General features: G+C 41.6%; 3 protein-coding genes across 3 annotated transcripts; 1 reads left to right on the top strand and 2 right to left on the bottom strand.

Moving 5' to 3' along the window:
• Nucleotides 1–247: 247 nt before the first annotated feature.
• Nucleotides 248–12,188, bottom strand: copa (COPI coat complex subunit alpha). The gene is made up of 30 exons (XM_041054585.1): nt 11,978–12,188; nt 11,492–11,605; nt 11,307–11,380; nt 11,114–11,194; nt 10,880–10,956; nt 10,546–10,655; nt 8,723–8,832; nt 7,910–8,009; nt 7,306–7,524; nt 6,941–7,091; nt 6,759–6,825; nt 6,577–6,652; nt 6,366–6,448; nt 5,933–6,158; nt 5,415–5,553; nt 5,090–5,252; nt 4,792–4,938; nt 4,374–4,563; nt 4,167–4,262; nt 3,875–3,963; nt 3,645–3,768; nt 3,288–3,377; nt 3,028–3,131; nt 2,739–2,885; nt 2,472–2,612; nt 2,036–2,218; nt 1,700–1,810; nt 1,380–1,541; nt 1,040–1,234; nt 248–658 (listed from the first exon to the last, which is right to left on the bottom strand). Exons 1-30 carry the CDS (start codon nt 12,015–12,017, stop codon nt 599–601), a joined length of 3,669 nt encoding a protein of 1,222 aa, XP_040910519.1. The 5' UTR covers nt 12,018–12,188; the 3' UTR covers nt 248–598.
• Nucleotides 12,189–12,993: 805 nt separating this feature from the next.
• Nucleotides 12,994–17,651, bottom strand: pex19 (peroxisomal biogenesis factor 19). Its single transcript, XM_041054637.1, has 8 exons — nt 17,552–17,651; nt 16,650–16,738; nt 15,919–16,081; nt 15,739–15,824; nt 15,481–15,654; nt 15,229–15,399; nt 14,941–14,985; nt 12,994–14,668 (listed from the first exon to the last, which is right to left on the bottom strand). Exons 1-8 carry the CDS (start codon nt 17,613–17,615, stop codon nt 14,582–14,584), a joined length of 879 nt encoding a protein of 292 aa, XP_040910571.1. The 5' UTR covers nt 17,616–17,651; the 3' UTR covers nt 12,994–14,581.
• Nucleotides 17,652–20,046: 2,395 nt separating this feature from the next.
• myadmb (myeloid associated differentiation marker b) lies at nt 20,047–26,733 on the top strand. The gene is made up of 2 exons (XM_041054636.1): nt 20,047–20,172; nt 24,072–26,733. Exon 2 carries the CDS (start codon nt 24,135–24,137, stop codon nt 25,014–25,016), a length of 882 nt encoding a protein of 293 aa, XP_040910570.1. The 5' UTR covers nt 20,047–20,172; nt 24,072–24,134; the 3' UTR covers nt 25,017–26,733.
• Nucleotides 26,734–27,726: the final 993 nt, after the last annotated feature.

The following is a 27,726-nucleotide window of genomic DNA, read 5'->3' as shown; positions in this document are numbered from 1 at the left end:
TCCTCCCACCACTTCATCCCTTTGTTTTTCATAAAGGGACTGAAGTCGTGCTATCCCAAGGTGTGAGTTAACTCTGTGCCCACTTTATCCCCGATGACTCAGCCTTGTGGTGAACTTTGAATATTGTTACAGCACTTTTATATACACAGTACAACCATCCTCCTTCAGTCTGCCACGGCTTAACCACATCAAAAATTCCCATACCACATCAAAAACACCACAGAAACACACACACACTGCAGTTCCGTTCATTAACGGACATTTTTATTTCATCAGTTTCCCTAAATACACAGAGCAGTGCTGCTCACTGTGAAGTTATTCATCTCATACAAATCAGAAAAGAGATAACAGTTAGGTTTACAAATCTAATAAAGCCACAGCACAGAGATGACACAGAGCCAGTTACAAGAAAAAGCTTTTTTTGCAGGATAGATGGTGCATGGAATTAGATAGTTGAAAGGATTAAATAGGTTTCACATCACTGTGAGCAAACATATATTTCTCTGCTTTAATTTCTCATGTCAACAACTGTGTTATCTCTACAGAGTGAGGGTGGATGTGCTTCGCTGAACAGATTCTTCTTCTTCTCCAGGTCCTCTTAACGGAACTGAAGTGGACTCACACGCAGACCAATCACATCCTTACCGATCTCCGTCACCTAGAAAATAAGGTGAAGTTAAAGATTAGAGGTTCAAGAGTGAAACAGTTTTTTTCCCCTTTTTCTGTCTTTTTAATGGATATATCCACACAACTACCAGGCAACCCCAAAATAATCTCTTTGATGACAATAAGTAAACATTTTAAAAGAACTTCAGCTGTTTATATAACTTAATTTTACGGTTTGTATTTGTTTTTTTTTGTTAATTTTTAACGTTAATTTTACTTGTTACGGTTTTCTTTTTATTCACTCGTAATGAGACCATTTTCTCTCCATACTTTTGTGACTCTGACAGTGGATGATGACTATAAAGTAGAATATAAATACATTCTATTGAGCTTGTCAGGTTCACTGGAGTTGTACGTATCTGTCCGGACCCACCTGTGTGACCCTGCAGATCTGGCCTTTGTATGTAGGACAGTAGCAGGCTCCAGACAGAGGGCACTTCTCAACAGGGCGTCCACGGTACAGGGGGACAAAAGAGGCAGCGCACAGATCAAATGGATTGTGGGGATCGTAGTTCAACTGGTGGGCATCTGTCAGGGTCTTCTCACAAGCAGCCAAAATCTTGCGGGTCTGAATGGAAGGAAGAGGTTTAACCATGAGATGCCATGGGATGAGAAAACAGTATTGTACTATCCATTTAAAAACAAAAACTTTGATATTAAAAAAAAAAAATTTAAATCCTAGTCAATGATTCTAGGGATGTCGCACAACCAACCTGCTGTGCAACATCTGGCTTTGGCCCCAGCTCCAGCAGGCGTCGTGCAAAGCCAGCAGCTGTCTTGAAGTTACGCAGTTTGAAGAAGAGGTTCAGAGCTGTGCGCAACACCAGCACCATGTGGACGGGCTGGAGATTACAGTGGGTGAAATAAGCAGCCATCTGCAAGGGGAAAAAAAGACAACACACATACGTCATAAAACTGGGCTTAGGAATAAAACAAATGTGTCACAATTAATCACTAATGTCTAAACTTAGACACCGAGGCACTTTAATGGGTTTGAGTTATTGTTATTCTATAACTCAGCACAGATCTTTACCTCACACAGCCTCTTCTGCTGTTCCAGTGTGTCTTTCGGCAGCTTCTTCCTCTCTGTCTCCATGGTCAGACCCACTATGTACTCTCTGCAAATTGTGATCAGCTGCTGAGCCTGAAACAAACACACAAATCCCAATAACAAAGGTGAGCTATGCACATTTCACACAGTCAAATTTCTGAATACATCTTAGGTGTGCACTTGAGCCACAGTACTTTATTTGACAGTCTTATGCTGTATGAGCAACCAACAGACACGAGTGTGTAGGTCTTTTGCAGTGTTTATACTGGGTGTATTAAGATTAAACTGATTGCAATTCAAAGTAGGCCAGGTGCTCACCTCTGCAATCTCCTGTTTGTTATCAACCACCAGCAGAGGTACAGACAGCAGGATGGCTCTAAAGCGCTCGACAGCTTCCTCAAACCGCCCGGCAGTGGTCAGCTGGTAGCACTGCTGTAGGCGGGAGATAAGGTCGGAGAGGCGCAGGCCCACAGCAGGCAGGCCCTGCTTCGCCCCACAGTCCTAAAAAAAAAAAAAAGAAAGTTTTGTATATTTGTATATTAGATTAACCAAGAAAATCTTATTAGAAAAATAGGAAAGTAAGGCCAGATGCAGAGAACGATTTAGTTACAATTTTATTCTAAATAATACTAAAACACCTGATAAATCCTAAAGAAAACTAGAAAATAAATGTACATCACTACCAAGTCCAGGGGAACATACTGTGATTGTTATTAAGAGATGACCGGAAAAAAAAAAAAAAAAAAAGTTGTACCTTCCAGTTCCTTTGAGGATGGCTGCGCAGGCAGGGCAGGGAAGGCAGCCCCAGGTAACAGGTGCGGCCTCTGGACAGAGTCTGCATGAACAGCGACTTGTATGGGCCAAAGCTCACAACTCCTACCTGGTCGTGAAGCAGCTGTGGCAGAGACGAGTGAAGAGTATCCAATTAGTGGTTGGTCTCACCTCAGGTACAATTTTATACATGTTATTCAAAAACGTTTTTCAAAATAAAAAGCAAAAAATACAAAATAATATCATATACTCTCATGGCCGTTTCGAAGGAGCCAGCCAGGATGTGGTCCACTGGCAGCTGGGAGTTGTTGCACCACATCTGGGTCGGACTCATGCCCTTGGTCGGTGGGACAAAGAAGCCATCTTCTACCCCTCCACCTGCTCCAGCTGGTATGTCCTGGTGGTTGGAAAAAAGAGAAAGATGGCACCCGAAAGAGTGTTAAGCAGGCCTGAAGTGAAATCTATCAATACGTGTCTTTTGTCTACTGTTAACCCTGTTTTAATCCTGGAAGGATTTGTAATGATGTAGCTCTTCTCACCAGCTCTGGAGGAAGGTCAAGGTCTTCCTCCACCTCCCAGCCTCCTCCTTCCTCTTTCACCACTCCTTCATCCCCTAATCCTTCCTGGGCATCCATGAAGCCATCTGAGAGACAGAGAAAAAAAATTAATGGAAGTGAAGACAATAACTTGGGACAATAAAATGGAAGAAATCATTTATGAAATTAATACAGTGCCGCAGTACTGACGATGTGGCCCAGTCTGCTCACTGAAAGTTAAAATATTTTTTAGTTTAATTTACCTTCATCCAGCTGAAGCTCGGCATCATCTCCCCAGCCGTCGCCTCCTGAAGCATCCATGTCGAGATCGGCAGCCATCTGACCTGCCTTCCCTACAACAGGAAAAACAATGTTCTCACTCTGGCAAAGTTGCCTGCCACAGGTTTCCACAACTTATACAAGTAATTTCATTTTGTGGTGACTTCAAATACATAAAAAAAAAAAAAAGTAGCAGCGAGCAGTTGACTGAAACTTGTCACAACTGATCGGTTCTCTTTATTGAAAGGAACACAGACACTGTATATACAGGAGTGCATTTATTTGTTTGGTGAATATATATGTTATATTTATATGTGCATCTATCAAGGCTGATGACTCACCTTTCGCTGCAATGGCTCCCTCAAAGAAGCCTTTAGACACTGTGAGCAGGGGCCAGTTGGTGTCCAGAGGGTTGATGGGTGGAGGGGGCTGCAGCAGCTGAGCATTTGGATCAACCTCTGGCACCTAAAAGACAAGATCCACCATTATTATATCATTAAAATTATTTATTTATCCACTAACATAAGAGTGATTTTATTGTCACATGGTTGTGGTTTTCCCTAACACACACCGTCTCCTTTTCTGGGTCAAAGGTCTCCTTCAGTGCCTCGGCCTCTTCATCCAGCCCATGGGTGGCTGCAGTCAGGTAAGCCAGAGACTCTGCGAACATACACACAAACAGTTTGGCTCTTTGTACCTTTGATAATTTATAAGAAACAAACTGATACCAGCAGCACTGAGAGTCAGGCACATTTGTGTGGTGTGGTGGAAACTGAAACTATTCATTCTGAATTCCTTTGTTGTTGTTTTAGCTTTTACTTTTAGGGACAATTAATAACAGAAGCATTAAAAACAGAACTCACTCTGTCCACAGTTCTTCAAGATGCGGACCCTCTCACTGACGTCTCCAAGGTAGAGAGCTGCCTGGTAGTGACCACTCATGTCCTTTCTGATCTCAGCTACACATAAAGAATACACAGATATTAGATAAACTGTTAAACAACTGACACTCAAGGCACAAACCCTCATCGAATCATCCGCATAATGAAAACAACAAATCCATCACTCACCGATCTTCATCATCTTGCGCAGCTTGGCCAGGTTGCCAGTGATGAGGTACAGGAAGGTGAGCTTGTCAAAGTTCTTGGTCCTCTGGTAGCACATTTCCACGACCTGGTGGTGGCCCTGCAGCAGCGCTGCCTCACCCAGACGCTCCCAGCAGCTGCGCTCATCCAGGGCCTTAGCAGCCTCTAGCGCCACCTGAAAGTATAGAGTAAAGGGAATGATGAAAAAAAAAAGTATATTTCCTATGTCATAAAAAAACTAAGCACACAACACAGGGAGAACGCAAACTGAAGTGTGACAATATTAGTGTAGAGATAATTCTGGTTGATCAGAAAATACAGAAAAACATTACAGATTTCAGAAAGGGGACATGTAAATCAGAAACTGTGTCCTTATTATACTGTTCATCTAACAGAAACCCACCTCAATGTTGCCACACTCCAGAGCCAGACTAAAGCGTGTCTTCTCATCTTTGACAAAGTGCAGCGCCACCTCAGGGTAGCCCTTCTTCTGCAGGTAAGCAATGATGGACTGGCCCACCAGCTTGGCGTTACGCACCATGTGCAGCACCTGGAAGGGGACAAACGTTAGAGGAATGATATCAGAACTAGCATTCAGTAACAAAATCATTGCCAGTACAAAGTTAAAAAGGTAAAAAATGTCTTTGAAATTAGGATTAGACATGCAAAGCTACTGGCATCCATATTAATTCATGGCCCACCTCATCATATTTGCGGTTGACCAGCGCCAGTTTGAAGCGGTACTCTGTGGGGTCAATGGTGAGGACGCGTGGCCTGCACTCCCTGTCCAGGCAGTAAACACTGTTGCCTCTCACACGGGTCACATAGATGGGCAGGTCCAGGGTCCTGATGATGCCATGGTCACTGCAGGGACACAATAAAAGTATAAGTTTATAACTCCAGGCATTCTGAGACTCTCTGAGCAAGCTCTTATTCTGTTCTACATATTTAGTAGAGTTTACTGATCAGGAGAACCAGTGAGTGTTAGTACCATTAAACACCTGATAACAGACATGTGCCACATACCCAGAGGTGAGGGCGTATTTGATGTGGTTGGAGGTGGTGTAGATGAAGACTCCACTCTCGTCCCAGGCTCCGCTCTTTACTCGGATGTTCTCGTGAATGTTGCAGAGACTCTCCAGCTTACGGTTGCAGATCATGATGGCTGCAGGACGGAAAGCATAATGTAGCATCCTTTTTCATCTGAGAGTTACTTGGACTTTTAAAAACTGATGTAAAAAAACTGAAATGAGAGCAGGAGCTGCTGAATCAAAATATGCTTGTTTTGCTGTAATGTGGATGAAACTGTGTGGTTGATCAGTGGATTACCACAACCTCCAGACAATTTTTATACCGGATTCATGATGAGCATGGGCAAAATCAAATAACTGTCTGCCCCTGGTTATTCTAAGTCTGTCCAAACTGCGCTCACAGCTCAGAAAGCTAGAAATGTTTCAGAGCATAGAGATGTTAAGATAAAGATGTTGTGGCTCTCTGATAAGTATTCTCGCCTGTACCTGCAGATATTCATCTTATCAACTCACCATGTTTAGCCAGCAGAGCCACGTGGCTGGTGTCAGCGCTCCACACCACGTACTTGACCTTGGCAATCTTGACGGTGGCCAGAGAGCGTTTCTGCTGCACGTCAAACAGCGTGACGCCGTCAGCGTCGCGCAGCAGCAACGAGCCTGTCCCTGCATAGAAGATTTCCTCGCAGCTGGGCACCTGAACTTTCTTCACAATTTCATTCTTCAAGTTCTTAATCAGCAGCTGTAAAAGGAAATGGAGATAATATTAGAAGAGCTGATTTCAAGATGAATAAACAAAAAAATTGATGTAGAGAGCACTGATATAAAGACTAAAAGAAATTTTAAGCCAAAAACATTATCCTTTAACTTTGTTTGAAGATCAGTGGCCCCTTCGCCTGTACTTTTCATAAACCAAGACAGTTCTTTGTAAACCTGTAAATGTACTTACAGAGTGTATTCGGTCCAGGACGGCGAATCTGTTCCTAGCCACCCAGACCGCTGTCAGACCAGAGGACCTCTTCCCCTCGGGTGCTGAGAAAGACAGAATCTGAGTTACTTTAGTCCCCAAGTACAGTACATTTAAATGGATTCACTTAAATCTGTGTTTACAAAGTTTGAGGAAGAGAGTATAATATTTGTGATTTGAGGCGTTTCAGTACCATCAGGGTTCTGAGAGTCACTTTCTTTGGGAATAGAGTACAGGTCATAGGTGCTGTTCTCCAGGTTGGTCGCCCTCTGCAGGAGGTACAGAGTATTACATTAAAGAAAACCACAAATATGAGCATGTGTGTATGCAGTAAGTGGTCAGTGTGTGAATGTGTTTTGATTGAGAAGTACTTACATTGCAGAGCAGGACAGCGTTCTCAGCAGGGTTGTAAGACATGCTGAACACTGGGAACTTAGACCCACTAGGACAAGATAACACAGAACCCAACATGTTACAATTTCTCATATCAAAGAAATCTCTCAGAATGGGAGGTGAGGTGGTTCCACTGCATTCGACAACCATCAGAACGTCCTTACCTGCGTAGCTGCATGACAGCAGTGTCCTTGCTGCTGTTGAAGTCCAGTTGGCGGAGGAAACGGTCCTTGACATAGTACAGCATGTTCCCGTACACAGCGTATGCCGGACGCTCACGCTCCAGCTTGAACACAATCATGCCACTGTCATGACCTAAAGGACACACCACAGACCATCTTTTAGTGAAATACTCACATATACATGCTCTATTTTTTCCCCTTAATATAATTGTTTAGTTTGAAATACTGTTTAGTATAGTTTCAAACCTAGCTGGCATATTAGCATCGACTGTAAATGGATTACAATGCTCCCTTTGTCTGTTGTTTTGGGGCAGGACAATCAGATGCAGACCAGGGTCACCACTCACCAGCAGCAAACAGGTTGAGGTTTGGGTGAGCCCCCAGCACCCAGAAGCGATCGTGGTCCCGGCGGAATGTCTGCACTCCGGTCCTCTTGGACATATCCCACACCCGGATACTCTTGTCCTCAGAGTTGGACAGGATGAGCTCCTGACGTGGGTGGAAGACAGCACAGGACACGTTGTTGTAGTGACCGCGGCATGTATCCAGCTCCCACGCCTTGGATTCTGGACCGGAGGGAAAAAGATGTTAGAAGAGATAAAAAGGGAGCACAGCGAGACAAGAGAAATGTAAACAGTGACTGAGCATCTAAATTTAAACTAAATTAGATGTAATTAAACTTTTATGCACTGTTGTTATTTTATTCATTTTTAAAATTTAATCCTTTATTGAAACCAGTACAGAGACCAGCATACAATCATAAATATTTACAGTTTAAATACAAACAGACAGAAAATTCACACACACAAGGGCCCTTGCCTTTACTGTTTAATTATTAAAAAAAAATAAAAATCAAAACTGTCAGTAGTATTTCAGTTTTAATGGATACAGGGCAAAAGGTTGTTAGTGAATGCTAACTAGCATCTTAAAGCTCTGCGTAACATCACTCACCATTCATTCTCCAGATCTTGACCTGCCTGTCGTCAGCTCCAGACACGATGAGGGGCATGCTGGGGTGGAAGGCTGCCCAGTTGACCCCCCGGTCGTGACCCTGGACACAGACACACAACTTCAAGTTACACAAATCCATCACCTGTGCTAGCACTGTGGGTAAAGACTATAGAAAAAATTAAAGGCACAGGAAAATATATTACAGATTCTCTAAGTCGCTGAAATCTTAATTCCTTTTCATCTTCCCGATTTTCCATTACTGTCAACTTTTGTCACTGATGTTAAAGCCCAGAACAGGCAAGGTTATTTTATTTCCTTATGCTGGACATTTCCTGACCTTGAGAAGTAAAAACTCAGGTCTCAAAAACACACAAAAGAACATGATGTAATTCAGAGAACTGCCCACTTTTGCTAAATTAAACTCATTCATAGTATTTTCCATGAACAGGACTGAAACTTGGAAGCCTATGATCATTTGGAAAATCTCTTTACAATGCTCACTTGTCTCTCTTTGGCTTTTCAGTGGAAAAGATATGTTTAATGTTTAGTAAGAGGGTTTTTACAGTAGCTTTAGGCAGATGATCGTTACAGTTAAGACATTCTTTCACAGGAGTGTGGCAGACCATCAATTACATCCTCCCTGAGAATTCATGGGCACAAATAAATGAATTTTACAAGAGGTTTCCAGTGAGCTCAGAGCCTTGGGCAGATGAGGTATTTTCCGTCGCTCACCTGTCAAATTTAAAGATTAAACAACTGGATTTCAGGCTATACAAAATAACTAAAATCATACATGTGAAAGTTGCTTCTCACCTCAAGGACATGCTTGACGACAGCATCAGAGGCACCAAACAAGTCAACACCAGAGATGCCGCGCACCTCCGTCTCTACCGCACCGGGAGACAGGTTCTTCTTCCTCAGACCTGGAACCAACATTCATAGTGCCACGTGCAAGGGGGGAGCCATATTCATGTTACACAGGGCACAACCCAAGTACAAGGAAGAAGAAAAACACAATACTGGTCAACAAAACAATCAAATATAAAACAATATCATGGAAGCAAAGAGACTGCAGAGGGTGATTTTAAGGTGGGAGAACTGTTGGACTACTGAACACACACACAGGGTTGAAACACACCAACACAACCTCTGCTCTCTCATTCCCTGCCAACTTGAGTCTGGAAACAATCACGGCTATAGCAGTACTGTTGATTGGGTTAATGAATCATTGGAACACAGAAGAAAGATCACAATTACTCGTGATTTGATTGGACAGCAGAGCAAGATTACTGATTACTTCCCAGACTCAAATGAGATCAGAGAAAAAAAAATGACTGAGAAAACACAGCTTGCATTCATGATTCCTGCCCGTTAAAACAATGTGGTGAACAGATAGCTCAACAGCAAGGAGAGATGACACAGGGGGGGAAAGAAATGGCACTAGGAACCCATGTGCAGGTATGGATGTTTCCAGGGAGAGCATGGGATAAGGAGGACACAGGGAGCACATGTGGACTTGGTGGATGGGAGTGGGGTGGGTGGTGGCTGTTGTTGTACAGGCGTGCTCTGATGGGGCATTGGATGACAGGATTATGAGTTTTAGAGTTTGTTTTCTTAGAAGCTCCTGCATGTTTCTGTCAGGATGTTTGAGTCACATGCAGGGTTAATGAATTCTGACATGTTACACTTATGGGTTAGGAATGAAGTTGATAACAATATTGTGACTATGGCTACACAAAATATAAACACTGTCGTATATTTTGAGTAGCAGAGCCAGCCGTGCAACTGTCATGCCAGGAGGAGTATGAGAACATTTTCACATCAGTACTGAGGAAGTTTTAGTTTGTAAAAGATAAACTTTCAAACCAGTTAGTATTGACGGCTGGTATGTTTCTTGGTGCAATTTAAATGAGTGAATACAGATAGTAAAAATGACAGTATGGAAAGCAGCGAAGGCTTACAATAATGCAACTATAAGTGCAAACTGACCCTTCCTGCGATGCTAAATAGAGGCCGTATGAGTAACATGGGGGGTTAAGCATGAGAACTGTACACCCTGTATATAAATGGCATGAATGGATGCAATCATGCTCAATGACAGAAAATGTGAAAGCAAATAAATCCCCAGAACAGGACACAGATACAAAGTCACATCTTATGCATGTCCACGTGTAAGAAACTGATAAGAGATGTGAGTCAGTTAATGGTTTGGTTAGTGAGAAGACAAGCAGATGAAAGGACCAGAAAGAAGAAGCAAAAAACACAGACAACAAAAATTTTAGGAGCATGCAGAGGCGCAGAAACACTTCTCCCATTTGCTATTTGTCTTTTTTAACTGCATCTTACACTATTCTTCATTCAGAACACTTATTTACAATGTGTAGCATTTCACTAACAAATACCACAGTATAAATATGTTCTGACATTACATCTCTCTGTCTGTCTGTAAAGGAGAAGTGTTTCTGCAAACAGCCCACAGAGATTTGTCCTCTACAAACTGGAGAGGAAGAGGAGGTGGTCCAAGACTTGATATTCGTCCCGTTCCTCCCTTTCCTCTGTACCACTCTACCCCCCCCCCCCCACCCCTCCCCCAAACCGGCCCGCTGTCCATTTGTCCACCGTCCCCAAGCCCTCACCGGAGATATCCCACACTCGCACAGTCTGGTCCAGACTGGCTGACACCACCAGGTCCTCAGATGGATGAAACTGGGCGCACATCACGTAGTGATTATGGCCAGTCAGCACACTGCAGATGAGAAGAAAAGACATTGAGAAATGTTAGAACACAGGTCACTTTAAATTTTTACTTGAGCTTTTACTTCCACTGAAATTCAGTAGGGTTGGAGCAGTGGTTGAGTGTGGTGAACGACAAAGACGAAAATCTCCACGACAAATACGAAAAACTCCAATAAGAATTTCAAGCTGGTTATACAATACAAGAAAAACAGTACAATTTACAGTGTGTCTTACCAGACACAGGTCCTAGACTGCCAGTTCCAGATGCGTATTGTCTGGTCATCTGAGGCACTCAGAATCCAGGGGTACTCCTACAGAACGCAAAATGGTTTAATTTTAATTAAACATTTACATTTAAATTAACATTTATTTATTTCAGATTGACTTTTTCACATAGACAAGAAGACACTGAGTGTTTGTCAACCTGGCCCTAAAAAGTGCTCATTTTAAAATGGCAGAATAACTTACATGGTGGAAGAAAGTGGTCCTGATGTAGTCAAGGTGTCCAAGGAGGGTGAAGAGGCAGCGCCTCAGCTTATAGTTCCACACCTGGTCAAAACAGGAATATACACTCAGCATATACACGTATAACATATTGATAAATAATAAATACATAACCCCGCAGCTTTGTGACATTTCTTAGTGGCAAAAGCAGTCTCACCTTGATTTTATAATCATCTCCTCCAGACACAAACAGAGGCTGCTGTTTGTGGAAATCAATTCCTCTGACGGGACCTGTGGGCGAGGACACGTCAGTTACATCATAAATCTATCAAGACCACAGTGTAGACGTTGAAATAATAATAATATATATAGCATTCCACACGAATCGTATCGCTGTTTTACCATCATGCTCGTCAAACTTGTCAATCAGTGTGCACATCCGATAGTCCCACAGCTGGATGACTCCGTTGTGCAAACTTGCAAGAACCCATGGCCTTTTGGGGTGGAAACTTAGGCCTGAAATGTACAACAGCTGATCAGCTATCTTATTATATTACTTGCAAACAGGACACTTGAGAGGTCAATTAACTGCACCATATATGAAGCAAGGATATTAAGTAGTACAGTTTAGCTAAATAGTGCAGTATGTTACGTTAGCTAGCCTAGATAGCCAATGCAATGTTCAGGTATCGTCAGCTGCACTAGAAATATAAATACAGGACGTTATATAGATGATTCAAATAAAGAGCTTGTAATATATAAGCCGTTTAGAAAAATAGGTTTATTCGTTTACAGACACAGCCTTGACAAAATGAATACCTGAGCAGCAAAACATCACAGCTAGCTAACGTTAGCTCTTATGCTAACTGCAGCTGACGAAAGTCTTACCTTTAACACGGGCCGACTTCGTTTCAAATTTGGTTAACATCCTCACTGGGTAGTTTTTCGGGTCGTAATCTTAAATCCTCCAGTACAACAACACTACACACGAAGCATAAAAATAGATGAAATAGTCCAGGGATAGATGAAGTCAGACGGCCTGGTCGCCTTCGCCCATTTAGCCGATTCTCTTTTTCCTGACACGTAGCCCGTTCTGTCTTCCGGTTGTGAGCAATAAAGTTATGAAGAAAATCTGACGCGGAAAGCGCCACGGCGGCGGTGAATAGAAAAACAACACATAGAACTGAACTGACAGGCCGCCTGCAGAAAACACAAACTCATGACACATCTGAATGGCCTATTTCTATACCGTCTGCACAAAAGAGGTACCTGTTCCTCAACGGATCGACAAGACCACTGTTATGGCTATACTATAGAGAAAACGGTCTCATCGGAAAGTCCATTTAGTAGCTGCCTGGAGCTTTCGGTAAAATGCTATGATCTTCATGGGCAGATAGAATTTGACCGTGTAAATAAAAGATGTAGATTAAAAGGAGATTTCCACTGAACTTAGGACCTATAGTCCACATTGGCCTAAAAGCTGAGGTTTAAAGTTTATTTTCAAATTGCACTCAGCCTTTCATACATTCCTGTACATAAGGTGTCTCTAATTTGTGCAGTTAAAATGACAAAACTTTAACTTGAAATTTATAATGTTGGATTGCTCAATCTACTATATAACCAGGCATTATATTTTATGTACTGATCATAGCTTTTGTACGTAAAACTTCATTTGCAAAGTAGCTTGTGACTACAGTTGCATTATAATTGTAGGTCAGTGAAAGGCACAATATTTGCCTCTGAAATGTAGTGGAGACATTACAACATAAAATGGGAAACCTAATTCCACTACAACTGTCCAAAGCTGCACAGAACCTGAATACATTTTCTTACTTATATTCTATTTTTTGCTACCACTAATGTAAAAACAATGATGACTAACAATGCACAACAACAAAAATTAATTTGCAATATATCATTATTTTATTTCATATATTTACAAGAGAAAACAAGTGTCAAATGACAGGCTGCATTTTTTCAACGGTGCTCTGGGTATGTTTGCATCGGCCCTGAGAGCTGAATAGACTGCATCCCCCTCTTCGTGATGAAAACCACAGGGCTTTATGGGCCCCCGCAGCAGCCTCCCCTCAGCTGTGTTTGGTGTAAATCTGATCTCTTTTCAGTGCATGGCTGACCGAATCCTTTCACAGCAGTATCCCATTATTATAGAGTTATTGATGAGCTAAAGGTTGTGTGATTTCTAGACCTCTCTCTGTATTGACAGCGGTAAACTTTTGTCCACTGGCAATAGCAGCCAGTGAAAATTGGCTGTTGGAGTAAACAAACCCACCAACCACAGCCAAAATGTTCTGACAACAGGCTGTTGATGTTCTTAGCTAACACTGCATCTGCACAAATCATAGACATGCTTCTCTCCTCATGTGACACGTTGTGTTCAGTACTCTGCCTGTCAGCTTTTCTGGAAAGAACATCATGTACTTTTAATGGAGGGTACAGAGGATATACGTACATGCTATCAGATGGTAAACACTCCTGAACACCACTCAAGTGTTCTTCCTTCCTAGCAGGGACCCTATACTAAAGAAAACACCACTCTGCATGTTAAAAACATTGGGAATCACAAGGGAAGCACTTTGCACAGTAACTCTACACTATAATGATCACTGTAACCACAGCAAAGGCATCCAGGAGTCATCATCTCAATCACTTCAAATCAATACCTGGGAGTGGGGAATAACACTCCAGGGATGGGTCTCATTCAGCTAGTTGGCTGAATTACAGTAAGTGCGGGGAACTTTTCATGAGGCGTCCAATCCTCTGTAGTCTTTTTAATTTTTTAAATAATTAACAAATGTACACTCATTTTTTCCAGTTTCTTTACATGTTAATAAATTGTTAGCTCACCAAATCCTGTACAGCCCGTATAGAGACAGAGGTGTGTTTTTAAGTTGTAAATGAAAAACCAGAGAACAATCACTAACTCGGTGCAAACCCTTGCATGATCTTGCAAATTCACACTACTTTAAAACTATAATCTGAGGTGCTTAGCTGAACGGTAGGTCTCACTTTATCATGAGACCTAAAATAATAACTTAAGTCATTTTGCAAAGGCACTGTTTATACCCGTGAAGTGGTTTGATAGATTTTACTATGAGGCTAAACAGTATGGAAAAACGGCAGTGGTATTTTCTGTTTAAAAGGAATGCTGTTAAAACTAAACCATGAAGGAGCTGTGGCAACCGCTGAAAAACCTAATACAGAGATGTTGTGAAAAGTCCTCAGTTGTGCGTTCAGTGATTTTACAGAGAAGAGTGTGTGTTTGTGGGTGTGGTTCCTGTTGGTTTTTGTGCCTCCTCCTGACGTTTCTGCCATCCACACACCTTCTACTTGAGGGAGAACAGTGTCGACGGTCTGGTCACACTCCTGCCTGACCTTTGCTTCGCACTCCCTTCCTCACTTCCTCTTCATTGCTGACGCACACAGAGTGACCCTCTGGCTTCAGTGCTTCTGATGGACTGCGCCACTACCTCATCACATGATGGAGCACTGCTCCGCCCCGGCGGCCCCGGGTCCCCCGGGAAGATTCAGTGACTCCATGTCAAAGTTAAGTCCGGGAGGCTGTAGGGGAAAAATACAGAAGAAGAATGCTTGGTTATTTTATCCATAAGCAGTTTTTGAATTAGCTTTTCTTGAAAATGTACTCAAACAAATTTCAACACTGCAGTGTAAAACTACCGCATGTGTAAGGGTATAATCATGTAGAGTTTAAATATGGTGAATACAAAAAAATCCACCTTCGCACAAAATTAAATTAAAAAAAAACTTTTCACTTAGGTCATATACTCAACATATGCAACGCTTTTTGTTGACTGAGAGCAGTGGAAACTTACCGCTTCACCTGCTAACTCTTTGGGTGGTTGGCCCAGGTTTTGAAGCTGTAAACAAAAAGATTATAATTTGTGATGTGTTTCATTTTATTTATTAACAAACCAGAATCTATTAACATTAAGGCTGCTTTATTACTTTATCTGTCGCAGTAATGATTGAGTACAGGTTCCCAATCCAAATATTCAAGAAGCGCATGGCTCAAAACAACGTGATACAGACCGACACTGATCTCTTTTTCTCAATTTCAATCACAGCCAACAAGCAAAAGGTCAAATGCAGAGTTTGTTTACCCGTTGCATCAGATCCATGATGCTCTCAAACGTGCTCTCTTTATCACCTGCCCCCTCTTCCTCCTTCTCAAAGAGCTTACAGATCTCTCCCATGATGTTGGCCTGCTGTTCATAGCGCTGGTAGTCCTCTGGGCTAAGGCTTGGTTTGTTGGCAACCAACCACTCTGGGTACTGTGAGGGTGAGTGAGAGTTATTACAAATACTGAAAGGAACACAGTGAGTATGATAACTGCTATTGGAACAAAGGCAAACCTTGGTAGAGATCTCTTTGAGAGACGGATAAAGCACTTCCTTAGAGAGAAGATTCTGCATGATGGACTGCATGATGGGCAGGATGTTTCCATCATCGCCGCCCCCTTCGCCACCCTCCTCCAATCCTAGGCCTTCTAGAGCCTTGACAAGATCGTCACCAGCTAGTCCTGCTGACTGTAAGAAAACAACACAACAGAGTTAGGAAATTGCAAAAATTATTGCATTGGACAGTTTCAAAACAATTCTGATTTGACCCACCTGCAGATTGTCTGCATTTTTGGCCAGGCCACGGAGGGTTTCTTTAAGACAGGAAGTGAATTCTTGCTGGGAGGCGGTGTCACTGCCTAAACAGAATACGCAGGTAAAAATTTAGGCTTAAAGGAACAGAAAAGTAAGCATGGGAAAATATGAAAAAAACAAAAACCAAATAAGCCTTACCGACTTTGCCTGCAGCCTCTGACAGCTTTTGGAAGTGCTGCAGTAATTCTGGCTCCTCCTGGGCCAGCTCAGTCATGGCCTTCTCCCACTCCTCCTTGGCTTGAGCAGCCATTTCTCCCTCAAAGAGAGACTCAAAAAGCTTGCAGTCCTCAAGGAGGGGTGGCTACACAGGTAAACAGAGAACATGTAAAGTGCTTTCTAGAGACCTGGGTGAAGACTGTGAACGTTAAACTGTATCTAACCTGCTTTTAGTGGATGCTTTTAAATTTTACAGTTACCTCTCAGCTCTCAATAACCCATTTGCTGGCACATTTTCAAGAACTCAACAAATCTAACTCCGACTTTGGCAGATGCGTTTTGTTCCAATTTTGGTTACTTTACCTTAGTTACTACCACAAAAACAATCCCTGAAAGTACTTTTTGATGGCCTGTGACCTTTGGGGGTAATGTTTATAGTTCTTAACTTTGCAAGATTTGCAAGTTATACAACTAGGAACCAGCTGAAAAAACTGTGATCAACAACAAAAACTTTTCCCTACACAGTTATCAGTAGGAAAGTAAATAGGGAAAAGTTTAAAGTTCAGTATGCCTGTTGGTTTCTCTAATTCCTCGATCTTTAGGTTGAGAATTGCCAAATGTGGCAACCAAATGACAAGAAAACTCCAGTTAGGAGAGACGATGCAGTCAAAGAAAAGTGGAGTTGTGATTATACAGTTTTCGCACACACAGACCTTCTCTGCACCACTGTTGGCTGAGGACGAAGCAGCTGCAGATTCTGGGGCCGGAGGGGCCGGTGTCTTGTCAAAGTCATCCAGTGCACCTGACACAAACAGACAACATTAGAACCGCTGCAGTCACTGGACTTTTAGCACTTATTCACCCAAATGTGAGATTTTAGTAATTACCTGCGCATTTCTTCACATCTTGTGAAGAATATTCCAGTTAATTTTACTGTGTCCACCCTCTTTGGGATCTCTAACAAGAGGACTCTTGTCTTTAATATTATAAATCAAAAGTTAAGCTGGAGCTTAACAACTTTTAATGAAAGATAAATCCACAGATTAATTGTCTATAAAATGAATAATCATTTGGTTTTGGATCTATTAAATATCAGAAAGCGTTCACTCCAATAGGTTTAAAGTTAGTAAACTGCATTAACTGAACCCACGAAGGTATTCAGCACATGCAAGAGCAGACAAACGCCAGTGCACAAAGGCTGAGAGAGTCATCAAGATAAACGCGGTTTATTAGATATAATAAAAAAATTATTATATCTAATAAACTGCGTTTATCTGTCTTTCGACTGAAGAAATTCAAGGGCAAAGACATAACGTGTGAAAACCGCTTGGTGGATCTGAATCACAGCTCAGTTGGCTAAAATTATCCACATACAGCACTTTATTACAAAGCCATCTGCAACTTCTATTTGCTTGTTTTGGTGAATATTGGCGATAAATTGTCGATATTTGGGACTCAAGCAAGAGGTCCCACCGAGCACATATGCAAACCACACGGACTGGAAGACACTGAAGGGGGTCCAAGTGCCACATCGGAGCCTTTTTTAAAACCAGAACAAAACGGACTCAAACCAGTAACATGTAAATAAATGTAAAGACTTAATGTCATTTCTTACTGTCCAATAATTCGTCCAGTTCTGCGTCGTGTCCAGCGGACGACTCTCCCGTTCCTGACGCCATGATGCTACCTTCTCCGAACACCCACCGAGCACAGGTCTCCGAAAATTGACGAAAAAAAAAAAATGTCGCGGAAATTATGTCGTCACAGCCCTCGAGTTTGAGCTTGACTTTAAAATATGGCGCCATCTGGTGGCAGCAATTAAAATTACAACGAAACCCCCCAAAGCAAACAAACGGTTACTAAAATAACATTTACCCAGCTGCTGAATTTTGACAGCTGGGTAATACTTTGTGTTTTGCGGCCCTTTTTTTTAGTATTTATAAGGATTATATAAGCATTTAATAATTGGTAGCTGTAAGCTGTACACACCTGCTGAATATAATGAACTGGCAGTGAGATGGACATGGAAAGTAGACTGTAAAAAGCAATTACATTTCATTGACTTAAAATCTGGAATAACAGTTCTGATGATCTAAAAATAAGTTCAAAACATCTTCAGTTTGTCCAATGGTCTTGCATTGGTAATGTCAATTTGGACAAGGCCCTTTGTCCTCCTCTTGTATTCTCACATCTTTGTTCTCACATCTCTTGAGCAGGGTAGATTTCATTTCCTGTAGGCTAATAGACACATCATTTCTCTCAGCATTTTGGTTTTGTAGTAATAGTAGTGAGTAGTATAAGTTTCATTTATTTTTATTTTTTGTCATTAATTTTTATTTGCCATCTTTTCCATTTATGCTCAGTCACATCAAATTTTGGCAAAATCCTCTATAGATGGTTAAAGCTCAGCATAAAATAATCTATTTTAAAATACTACTGATAGAGAAAATAATTTGTTTTAGTAATGCGTTTAAGAATTATTTGTCTCATGTACACACACCAGCCAATCTATGAACTGAATGATGTTTGCAGATGATGGAATGTAGCTAAGTGTATTAACTGAAATTCTGTACATAAGTAATGTATAATAAATGAACATTTATCCACAGTATGATATATACAATTTCTAGCATTTTGGCAACTTTACCTCGTACTGCCACTGTATACCTCAGTTAACCAAGATTACACAAAGTAATTCAGACTGGTCCACTCCAACCAACTACAACAGTAGGCCTAAACTGTGGTCTAAAACAGTACTAATAAGACAAAAATAGTGGCTTATGTAATTATCTATTACACTAATATAAGCCATTCTATATCAATGACCTCTATTTGACACTTTTGACAGTTTTAATAAACTTTGATGATTGTATAAACATATTTTCTCTTCAGTAACATGTTCAGGGCACTGCTTTAAGTTTAACTTATGTAAAGAATCTGAAGACTCCCTTCATCCCTGCTCTCATGATTACCAAAGATTTTTTTAATCATCCTTGTTCCTTTAAAATTGAATAAATAAATACAAAAAATAAATAAATTAATTAAAAGGCAATCTTGCTATTAAACAGTTTTTTAAGAATGAAAAACTTTGATATGAACCATGTCATTTTATTTTTATTTTATTGTCCAAAGTACAATACAAAGAACATGATGAAAGTTTTTGTCAGTAACGTTTTAGTCAGTAACTTTAAGTGTCGAATAGAATAGAATAGAATAGAATAAACCATATACAAGCACATTGTGCCTGTCCCTGCCATTATAGACCACCTATAGATCGCAATGAAATTAGAAAGAATGAAATGTGAGTGGTTTAAGCAACTTAAAGCAATCTTGTAAGAATGTGCATGTAGAAGCAACTTTCTCTCTCTCTCTCTCTCTCTCTCTCTCTCTCTCTCTCTCTCTCTCTCTTTCTCTCTCTCTCTCTCTCTCGGAAAGGACAGCTTTTTTTTTTGACGGTCAGGAAACGCGACGATTTACGGGTTTCGGTAAATAACTATGGTTGTCAGGGGTTACGGCTGCGGTTGCTAAGCAACACAGACAAATAATTTCAAGAGTGAGGTGATTCAGACAGTGGCACCGACAAATATTTATCTTATCCGACCCGTATCGATAGTAACGCTGTTGGAGAGGCGTTAAAATAAAAATGACGCCATTTTCATTAGTGATGCGGACGTTTGGGGCAGTTTTGCTAAAACGCAGCTTTTTTTTCATGAGAACATTTCCACTAAAAAATAGAACAAAATAAAACAAATAAAGGTCAACGCAGAGCTGATATATAACAGGAATAAATACCAAATCACCCTTTGTGGTCGACACACAAGAAAATCCATCTTCATACTCATGCAAAATAAATTCATGAAAACATCAGTCTAAGTTTAGATTTATTATTTCTCCCTGCTTTTCACGGTGCTGCCAGCCACCGAACATGTGTAAATCTAATCCAGAAATGTCATTTTAAAGGAGGGCAAATCTTAGCTGAAGCAGGCTGCTCTGGGTGGGGTGTTCAGCAGCAGAGTCCCGGGCTGCAGAGTGGAGGAGGAGGAGGAGGAGGAGGAGAATTCAGGCAGATGTGAATAACGGTGCAGACATTCGATGCCTAATTTGGTTTGCTGGGCGGGGGAGCTGCTCTCCTGAGCTGCTAGTGAATCCAGTCAGTGAGCTGAGGAGGTGCAATCTACGATTTTCTGCCGCTGGACGCCCCGGAGAACAGAGAGGAGCAACAGGCAAGCGCGCAAGGTAACCAACTTTAAGACCCATGTAATGCGGTGATTGCGCGGTAAGGGAAAGTGTTTCTGCAAGCTTGTGCAAGGAAAATAGTTTCTTCAGCAACTTGTTGCGTCCTGCTTCCCTGCAAGACTCATGGGGAAAATGTGGTAGTCTGATCAGCTATAGAGAGGTTTTATTCTTATCATGTTGAAGGAAATTTTCACAGTTAAAAGAAACAGAAAAAATATTCTGACATTATTGGGTCCACATTTGTAAAGGTGCCTACATAAAAAAACGTATACAAGACTTAATTTATTTGTAGGTTGATGAGTTTATAGGAACTTTATTATAGTTTTTATGATATTCTGCCATGGTATGTTTGTAATGTGTTTCAGAGAATTGAAAACTGTGGGATGTCTGATTTTCTTTCTCTGTATCTTTGAAAAAAAAATATTGTTTGGTCATATATATCTGTATCTTTGCATCAGCTTGTGTTCAGCAGGCTGTAGTGTGGTGTGTGTGTGGTGGGAACAGGGTGCAGCAGGCGGCACACCCACCCTCGCTGTCAATGAATGAACCTCGGCATGAACCTAAAACACAGCTGTCACTCTACAGGGAATTTGACTTTTTTTGCCTTGTGTCTATTGTGAAATATTAAGATAAGCTGCTAAGATTGTGATTTAGACTCTCATCAACACATTCCAGGTTTCCCTCGTCAGTCTGCCTTAAATGGTGATGACCCTTAAAAAATAATCAGTGTGTGTTTCATCAGAGAGATTGGAGGAATGGAATTCTGTGGGAAAATGCTGAATGTTTCGGATTTTTTGCGTTTGAAAAAGGTCAGAAATGGGTGAAAAAGGTATATTTTGCCTTGGCCCTCAGAAACACACAATGTTCAAACCTTAATAAGCCTGTAAATGTACATTAAACTCTTACTTCCACATACGCACACACACATTGGATGGTTTGCCAACAGAGCTGGTCTTGTGCTTCGACCCACGGATCCCCTGTAAGTGGATTAAGGGTGAAACTGAGTTAGTGATACTGTGTCATGACAACCAAACAAGCAGCGCTCATGACCTCTGCCTGAGACAAACACTTGTTTCCTGAACATCTCAGCCTTATGATACGTGTGTGTTTGTGTGTTTGTGTGTGTGTGTGTGTGTGTGTGTGTGTGTGTGTGTGTGTGTGTGTGTGTGTGTGTGTGTGTGTGTGTGTGTGTGTGTGTGTGTGTGTGTGTGTGTGTGTGCAGAACACACTCCTTAGCTGTTTAAGTGACTACGTAGGGGAGCATGATGGTGTCACATCCTGTTGCAAGCCTGATGTGTCAACCTATTTTCAGCGCCTCTTCCATTTGGGGAAGTGCTCCCGGTTTGTGTGATCCTGTCGTGTTTTCCATGCTGTGCTGTAAAAATACAATTTTTCCACACTGAGCTCTTGTGTCTTTTTCTTCCTTTCCTCTGCTATTTCATTTCTTTCCTGACTTTATTCCATAAGTGGCAGACTAATGGTGGCAGGAGTGGTGGGATTGATTTTTCCATTACGACCCTCTGTGTACGTTTATTTTGAGTGGTTTACATGAAGCATAATTGGTACCCTGACTTTAAAGCTGGAGAGGGAGTATTGAGCTGGGAGGGAGAGAGGGGACAACTGATGGAAAAGAGAGGGAGTAGTGGCCAAGTGAGACTATGAGGAGGGAAGGAAAGGAACGGAAAGGAAAGGAAAAGAGAGGAGAGGAAAGAACTTGGCAAATATGACAAAGTTACCAGTTGTTCAGCAGCAGCCAGACTGCAGCACATCTGGAACACATCAGTAAGTTGGAAAATCTTACAAGAAATAAGGGAGGAGGGGGGTAGAGAAAGAGGGAGTGAAAGGAGTGGTGAAAGAGAGTGGCCAGGTGGTGACTCATTCTTTTGCTATTCCACTCCATCACTGTGTTTAAACTATGTGTCCTTCTGTGGCTGAGGCACAGGGCTTTCCCCGTGTTCCTCCCCCTTATTACTCCCCTCCTCTCCCCTCCCTCTTACCTTCCAGTGATTCGTCCTGCAGGATTTTAGGGGTTTCTTTTTCCATTTCTGTCTCTTTTTGCCTTCTTCTTTATATTCATACCTCGCCACAGCTCAGCTTCTCCCCTCCCCAGCCTCAACTGTTTCATAGGTGTTTAATGGGACTAATGTAAACAGGCCTTTTCTCCCTGTTTATAACTGTCGCTCTGTGTAAACTGGAAACACGCAACGCAGCGCTTGTGGATCCAAGTGGGCAATGGGTGTCAGGAGGGATGGGAGGGAGGACAGCCAGTGTGGTCAGAGTGTTTCTGCACTGTAAAAATGTCCATCTTGTCTTGTTGTTCACTGTCTTTTGTGACTTAAAATCTTCGGAAAGCCTCCAAGATGGCTTCAACATGGTTTTGTGACGCCAGCAACAAAAAATTTTGGTATCGAGTTTCTGTCACATCCAGGAATATTTCATCCAGAGTTTGATATCCCCCCCACAATCAGAGAGCAAGAGCTTCTTTACATAAACGGCATCATGCCCCAAAATTCAAGCGAGATGATACGGGCTGTACTATATTAATGATAGCAGCATTATTACATGAGAATGCAATGCAGCTGCAGAACTGTTTGCGGTTTGAGTAATTTGTCTCAACTGGAAATGCCCCTCGCTGCCCTGCAATGGCTACAGATGAATGCAACTGTTTCACACCTGACTGCTCATCTCTGTGGCTTCTTGAAAACATGATGTCAATTATCATTTTCAGAAAGGGTGATACAAAGCCTGAGGTTAAATCCGGCACCGTTTTATCAGATTTTTAGTGGCCACAAAATCCAACTGTGAGAGTAAATAAAATCAAGCAAGCAGCCACAAAGCCTTTTATCCTCATTGACACTGGTCAGTCCAGCAAAGAAATGAGTGAGATAAATGGTAAAATATATCTTAATATAACTATGTTGACAATTAATCATTTAAGTAATTTATCACCTAAGCGTCATGTTACTTTTGGCTCTTGGTAATTATGATGTCAAGTTCCCCTGTTACCTTACAAATCGAGCCTGAGCCTAAACATATTCCCACAGAAGCTTGTGTTGTGATAACCCTGACCCAAATATTACTGTGAAAGTTTTCTATTTAAAACCTCTGAAAAAATGGTTTCAAACCTTAAGTATTTCTCTGTAACTTAATACTGTGTTTTTTAGTGTTACACATCATGAAGAGTCAGAAACTCGGCTCATCTAGATTGGTACACTGAAGTACGTCCCATGAAATTTCAATTACGAGAAATAACCAGAACTGTTTAAACTTTGGCAGGAAAAAAATTGTGTTCTCATAGAATCCCAACACTTACAGTAAAAAACTGATGGACATTCAAAGGCTTGTAAAGACTTCAGATTCTTCTGCAGTGTGAGGTCCATGGGAGTGGAACAAGCGAGGAGGGTCATGTTTAGAGCATGATGACAGACACACTGTGGGGTCGGTGGAGGCTGAGGCGCCACACCCGCCATGGAGGACATGAGCACGGGGGAATGTCAGAGTGAAACAGTCTGCTCTCAGCGCAGGAATGCTGTTGAGAAAGCAGCCTGGAGTTTGATAGGAGGCAGAAACTACCAGAGAAAAAGAGACGGAGTGTTTACCAGATGATTTGACCAGATGTAAATGTGCTGTGACGCGTGTTACCACAGTGCAGTCATTATTTGTGGTTTGAAATTGTGTTTTCATGGTTTCACTTGTTTAAACCATTCATAAAAACACAATAACAGCATTGTGTGTCTAAGAAAATGGCGTGTAGGAGTACACAGCCTTTTGAGAGAGAATTGCAAGCTGTTGCCCTCCTGTGGTTGTATCTTGTACTTCATCTAAAGATCATTAAAAAAATTACATGAGAACCTGAAATCTGGCCTGCTAATCCATTTTATTGTCTTTTCTTCTTGCAGTTCTGTCTGTCTGAGTGAGGAAAGGACTTTTGGCTTCTCTCATCACCTCCCACATCTCCAGTCATGGCTATAGTCCTCCACTCCAGCCCACTCCTATGGACAAGGTTGGCAGCCTTGGTCTTCTCCTGTGTGGCCTTCTCTGTGGCTGTGCATGGTGGCAGACTCTTCCACGGCACCGGAGACTGGTGCATCTTCTGCTGGGCCTTCAGCTTTGCGGGGACTCTGCTCGTCATCCTGGTGGAGTTGTTCGGCCTTCAGACCAGAGCCCCCGTCTCCTGGAAGAACTTCCCCATCACATTCGCCTGCTACGCTGCCCTGCTCTGCCTGTCTGCCTCCATCATTTTCCCCCTCTATTTCCTCAAGGGATCCACAGGGCCGAGTGAGATCCGCGACTACCGCATTGTGTCCACCGTCTTCTCCTGCCTGGCCACCATCGCCTACATGAGCGAGGTGAGCATCAGCAAGGCGCGTCCAGGCGAGGTGGCCGGCTACATGGCCACAGCGCCTGGCCTGCTCAAAGTCTGCGAGACCTTTGTGGCCTGCATCATCTTTGTCTTCGTCAGCGACCCCGTGTTGTACGACCGTCACGATGCACTCAAGTACTGCATGTCTGTCTATTGCATCTGCTTCATCCTGTCGGCGGCCATCATCCTGCTCTGCATAGGCGAGTGGACTGGCTTCCTCCCCTTCCCGTTTGCCCGCTTCCTGTCTGCCTACGCCCTGTTGGCTGTAGTTCTCTATCTGTCAGCGACCATCATCTGGCCCATCTTCAACTTTGACCCCAAGCACGGCGGATCAAAAGAAAGGCCTTACAACTGCAGCAGCGCCCTGGGGCTGTGCGTGTGGGATAAGCTTGTTGCGGTGGCTGTGCTCACAGCTGTCAACTTCATCCTCTACCTGGCCGACCTGATCTACTCCACTCGCCTGGTGTTTGTCAGTGCTTGAGGCAAAAGAAAGGATGTTAGGCCAGCAGTATGCTCCAAATAAAATTGAATTTGGCATTTTTTAAAAGGCTGTCAAACTGCTGTCAAATACTTTGTTGTGAGCAAATGCAAGTGTACTCACTAGGTCTGTTTGCTAAATGGTGTCCACAACAGCTAGAGAAGCTTGTGTGTCATGTTGGGAGACATGTAGTTATACCACAACTGGTTTAGTTTATTGTAGTATTATCTTTAAAAATAAAAGGATTTCATTTTGCTATAGTTCTACAAGAACAAAACAGTGTGAGATCAAGCGGTGGCTTGCAGTACTTCTGTAATAGTTGGCTGAGGGTGTATTAGAGGCAGTGAACAGGCCTTCTCAAGAAACTGACAAGTTCATCTACCCAACCTGCGTCATCAGACCCAGCTCTTGCGCTTTTTTGGCCCCAAAACTCACAATGCAAACCTGCCAAATTTGATTTTGTGTGAAATATGCTGCCAGCCTTAGAACCTTAGAGAGACAGAGGAGGAGGTTGAGGTCAATGGCTATGTTTACAAGTACACAAAACCAACAATATTCCCTTAAATTACTGAGGCTTTCTGTTCATGTGTTGGAGAATGTAAATGTCAAAAATTGCTCCCAGTGATCTGAATAGGCTTTTGTTTTGACAATGAGAGACCTGAATGTGTTTGCTGGAATATGCTGATATTACCCAAGATATTAAAATAACTTTTTTATCCATTATAATGGAAGATCAGTGTCCATTATAATACTTAAAACACACACTTGTTTCATGTATACAGGGATGTTTGTGATGTCCGGATATGAGTAAGCTATTAACAGAATTTCCCAAACAAGACTGTAACAAGGATACAAGCTAACACTCAAAATACTATGTGCATGTAAACATAGTCTGTGGTGACAAATGATGAAAAACCAAAGCAAATGGCGGCTTATTGTTGTGTTTTTTATTTTTTATTTTGCATAAAGTATATGTCAATGCTCTGCCTTAAGATTGTTTTAAATTTGATTTCAGTTATAAAATGTTAAAAAATTGAATAGTAGCTGCAGGGAGCCAATAAAATATTTAAATGTCATACAATTGGAAATCCAAGACTTCAAAGATGGTTACGTTTTTGTCTTGTTTTTGATTTTTTTTTCTCGATGGTTTCATTAAAGTGTTTATCGTCTCCTGTCTTCCCAACAGTACACAGTCCAGCTGTTCTGGTTGCATCCTTCATCAGTACTTTTTACACGGCTCCAATGTTTTGAGACTTGAAGTAGTGCAAAAATAGTTCACACGATGTTAAGATGAATGCTAGGCCTGCTTTTTGCTCATGTAATGAGATATTTGTATCTGTATCTGCAAGCTACAATCGTATGGCAAGTATATATATATTATGGGGAAAGAACATATGCAAGATTGTGGATTTAAAAAATGAGTATGATTAAAGTGCACTTAATATTAGTATTTTCTGTGTGTTTAAAGTCCTGATGTCTCCAAACATCAAAGCATCTATTAACACCAAACTCACACCACTAAATTCACAGACATTGTTGATTGGGTCTATTGGTTTAGTACTGCTGTAAAATTTTCTCAGAGAAAGAGACAGAAGACGATGGTCCTGTCTCTCTCTAGATGTTGTTGTATTCTCTAACTTTTTTATATTTCACTGTGCTTGCCACATCAATGTTGTAAGAAAAGATAACCCAGGGTTTCAATAAAACCACATGGTAAACAGATGTTTGTGTGTGGTTCTATTATTATTAATGTTATTACATTGATGACTCTAGGAGGACAATCCACACAGACTTCAGTGTATCTCAGGGCTCCAGATGCTTGACAGGATCAGAATCCACTGTGGTTCTGATCAGCTTTAGACATTTGACTTCTGGTGGCTACTGGGGGGGCAGAGTGGAACAACATGGGCCAACATGTCAGCCTATAAATCTATGGCCAGGAAAAGAGGAGGCAATGCCGCCCAGTTCTGACACAATGACATGTCATGGAGTTTATTTTGTTTAAGGAAGGGTTGAACCCTCAGGAATGAGAACGTGGCCTCTGCAATAGACAGACCAGCTGCTGGTAAGTTCAGAGTCTCTGGAACGCAAGGCAGTATAATCAGGAAAGTGTCCTTAAAATATTGAAAATAAAAGTACTCAATGGAGAAAAATGGACCCTGTGAGTGTCATACTATCATATATCATATCATTAGATTATTCATGCATTTACCTAAAAGCATGATTTTACTACAGTTAATTTTAACTTGCTGATTAGTTTTCCATTAACTGACTGATTGTTATCGGTCTAAACCTTAACATTATTAAAAATGAAATTCAAATTTTTGAAATAATTAAAAAGAAGAAAGCTGCAAATCCTCACTTTTGAGCAGCTGGAACCATGACCAATAATTTCAGATTTATTTGTCTTTGCTGTTTTCTTTTTGATATGACAGATGAATGTAGATTTTATATACACCAGGCGTTCAGCTTTTGTTAAAGGCTTATCATGAACGTCAAAGTTGGTCTCTGAGGTCCATAATCTTATCTTTCTATCTACGTTTTATGGCCAAGGTTTCGGTGTTTCAGTTTCTAGCATTTTTTCAGTTTTTTTATTTGTTTTCTTAATATCTTACTTTTTTACTCTTATGGTTTCCCTGCTGCCATTTTATTTTCAAATTTTGACCAAATTTCATGATATGCTTCTGTGCAAAATGTGACTTAAATGTCTTTT

The sequence above is a fragment of the Toxotes jaculatrix genome, chromosome 14 (assembly GCF_017976425.1).
Source record: "Toxotes jaculatrix isolate fToxJac2 chromosome 14, fToxJac2.pri, whole genome shotgun sequence".
NCBI classification, from domain to species: domain Eukaryota; kingdom Metazoa; phylum Chordata; class Actinopteri; family Toxotidae; genus Toxotes; species Toxotes jaculatrix.
The sequence above is the reverse complement of the archived record's forward strand: the minus strand, read 5'-3'. Positions and strand labels throughout refer to the sequence as shown.

Coding starts and splice junctions, on each gene's coding strand:
- copa (XM_041054585.1), bottom strand. CDS start 12,017: ATGTTAACCAAATTTGAAACGAAGTCGGCCCGTGTTAAAG. Junction 11,195..11,306: donor GAGATGATTATAAAATCAAG/GTGAGACTGCTT, acceptor TGTTTTGACCAG/GTGTGGAACTATAAGCTGAG. Junction 3,378..3,644: donor GGGAGCCATTGCAGCGAAAG/GTGAGTCATCAG, acceptor TTCCTGTTGTAG/GGAAGGCAGGTCAGATGGCT.
- pex19 (XM_041054637.1), bottom strand. CDS start 17,615: ATGGCGTCAGGAACGGGAGAGTCGTCCGCTGGACACGACGCAGAACTG. Junction 15,825..15,918: donor AGAGGCTGCAGGCAAAGTCG/GTAAGGCTTATT, acceptor TATTCTGTTTAG/GCAGTGACACCGCCTCCCAG. Junction 15,655..15,738: donor AAAATGCAGACAATCTGCAG/GTGGGTCAAATC, acceptor GTTTTCTTACAG/TCAGCAGGACTAGCTGGTGA.
- myadmb (XM_041054636.1), top strand. CDS start 24,135: ATGGCTATAGTCCTCCACTCCAGCCCACTCCTATGGACAAGGTTGGCA.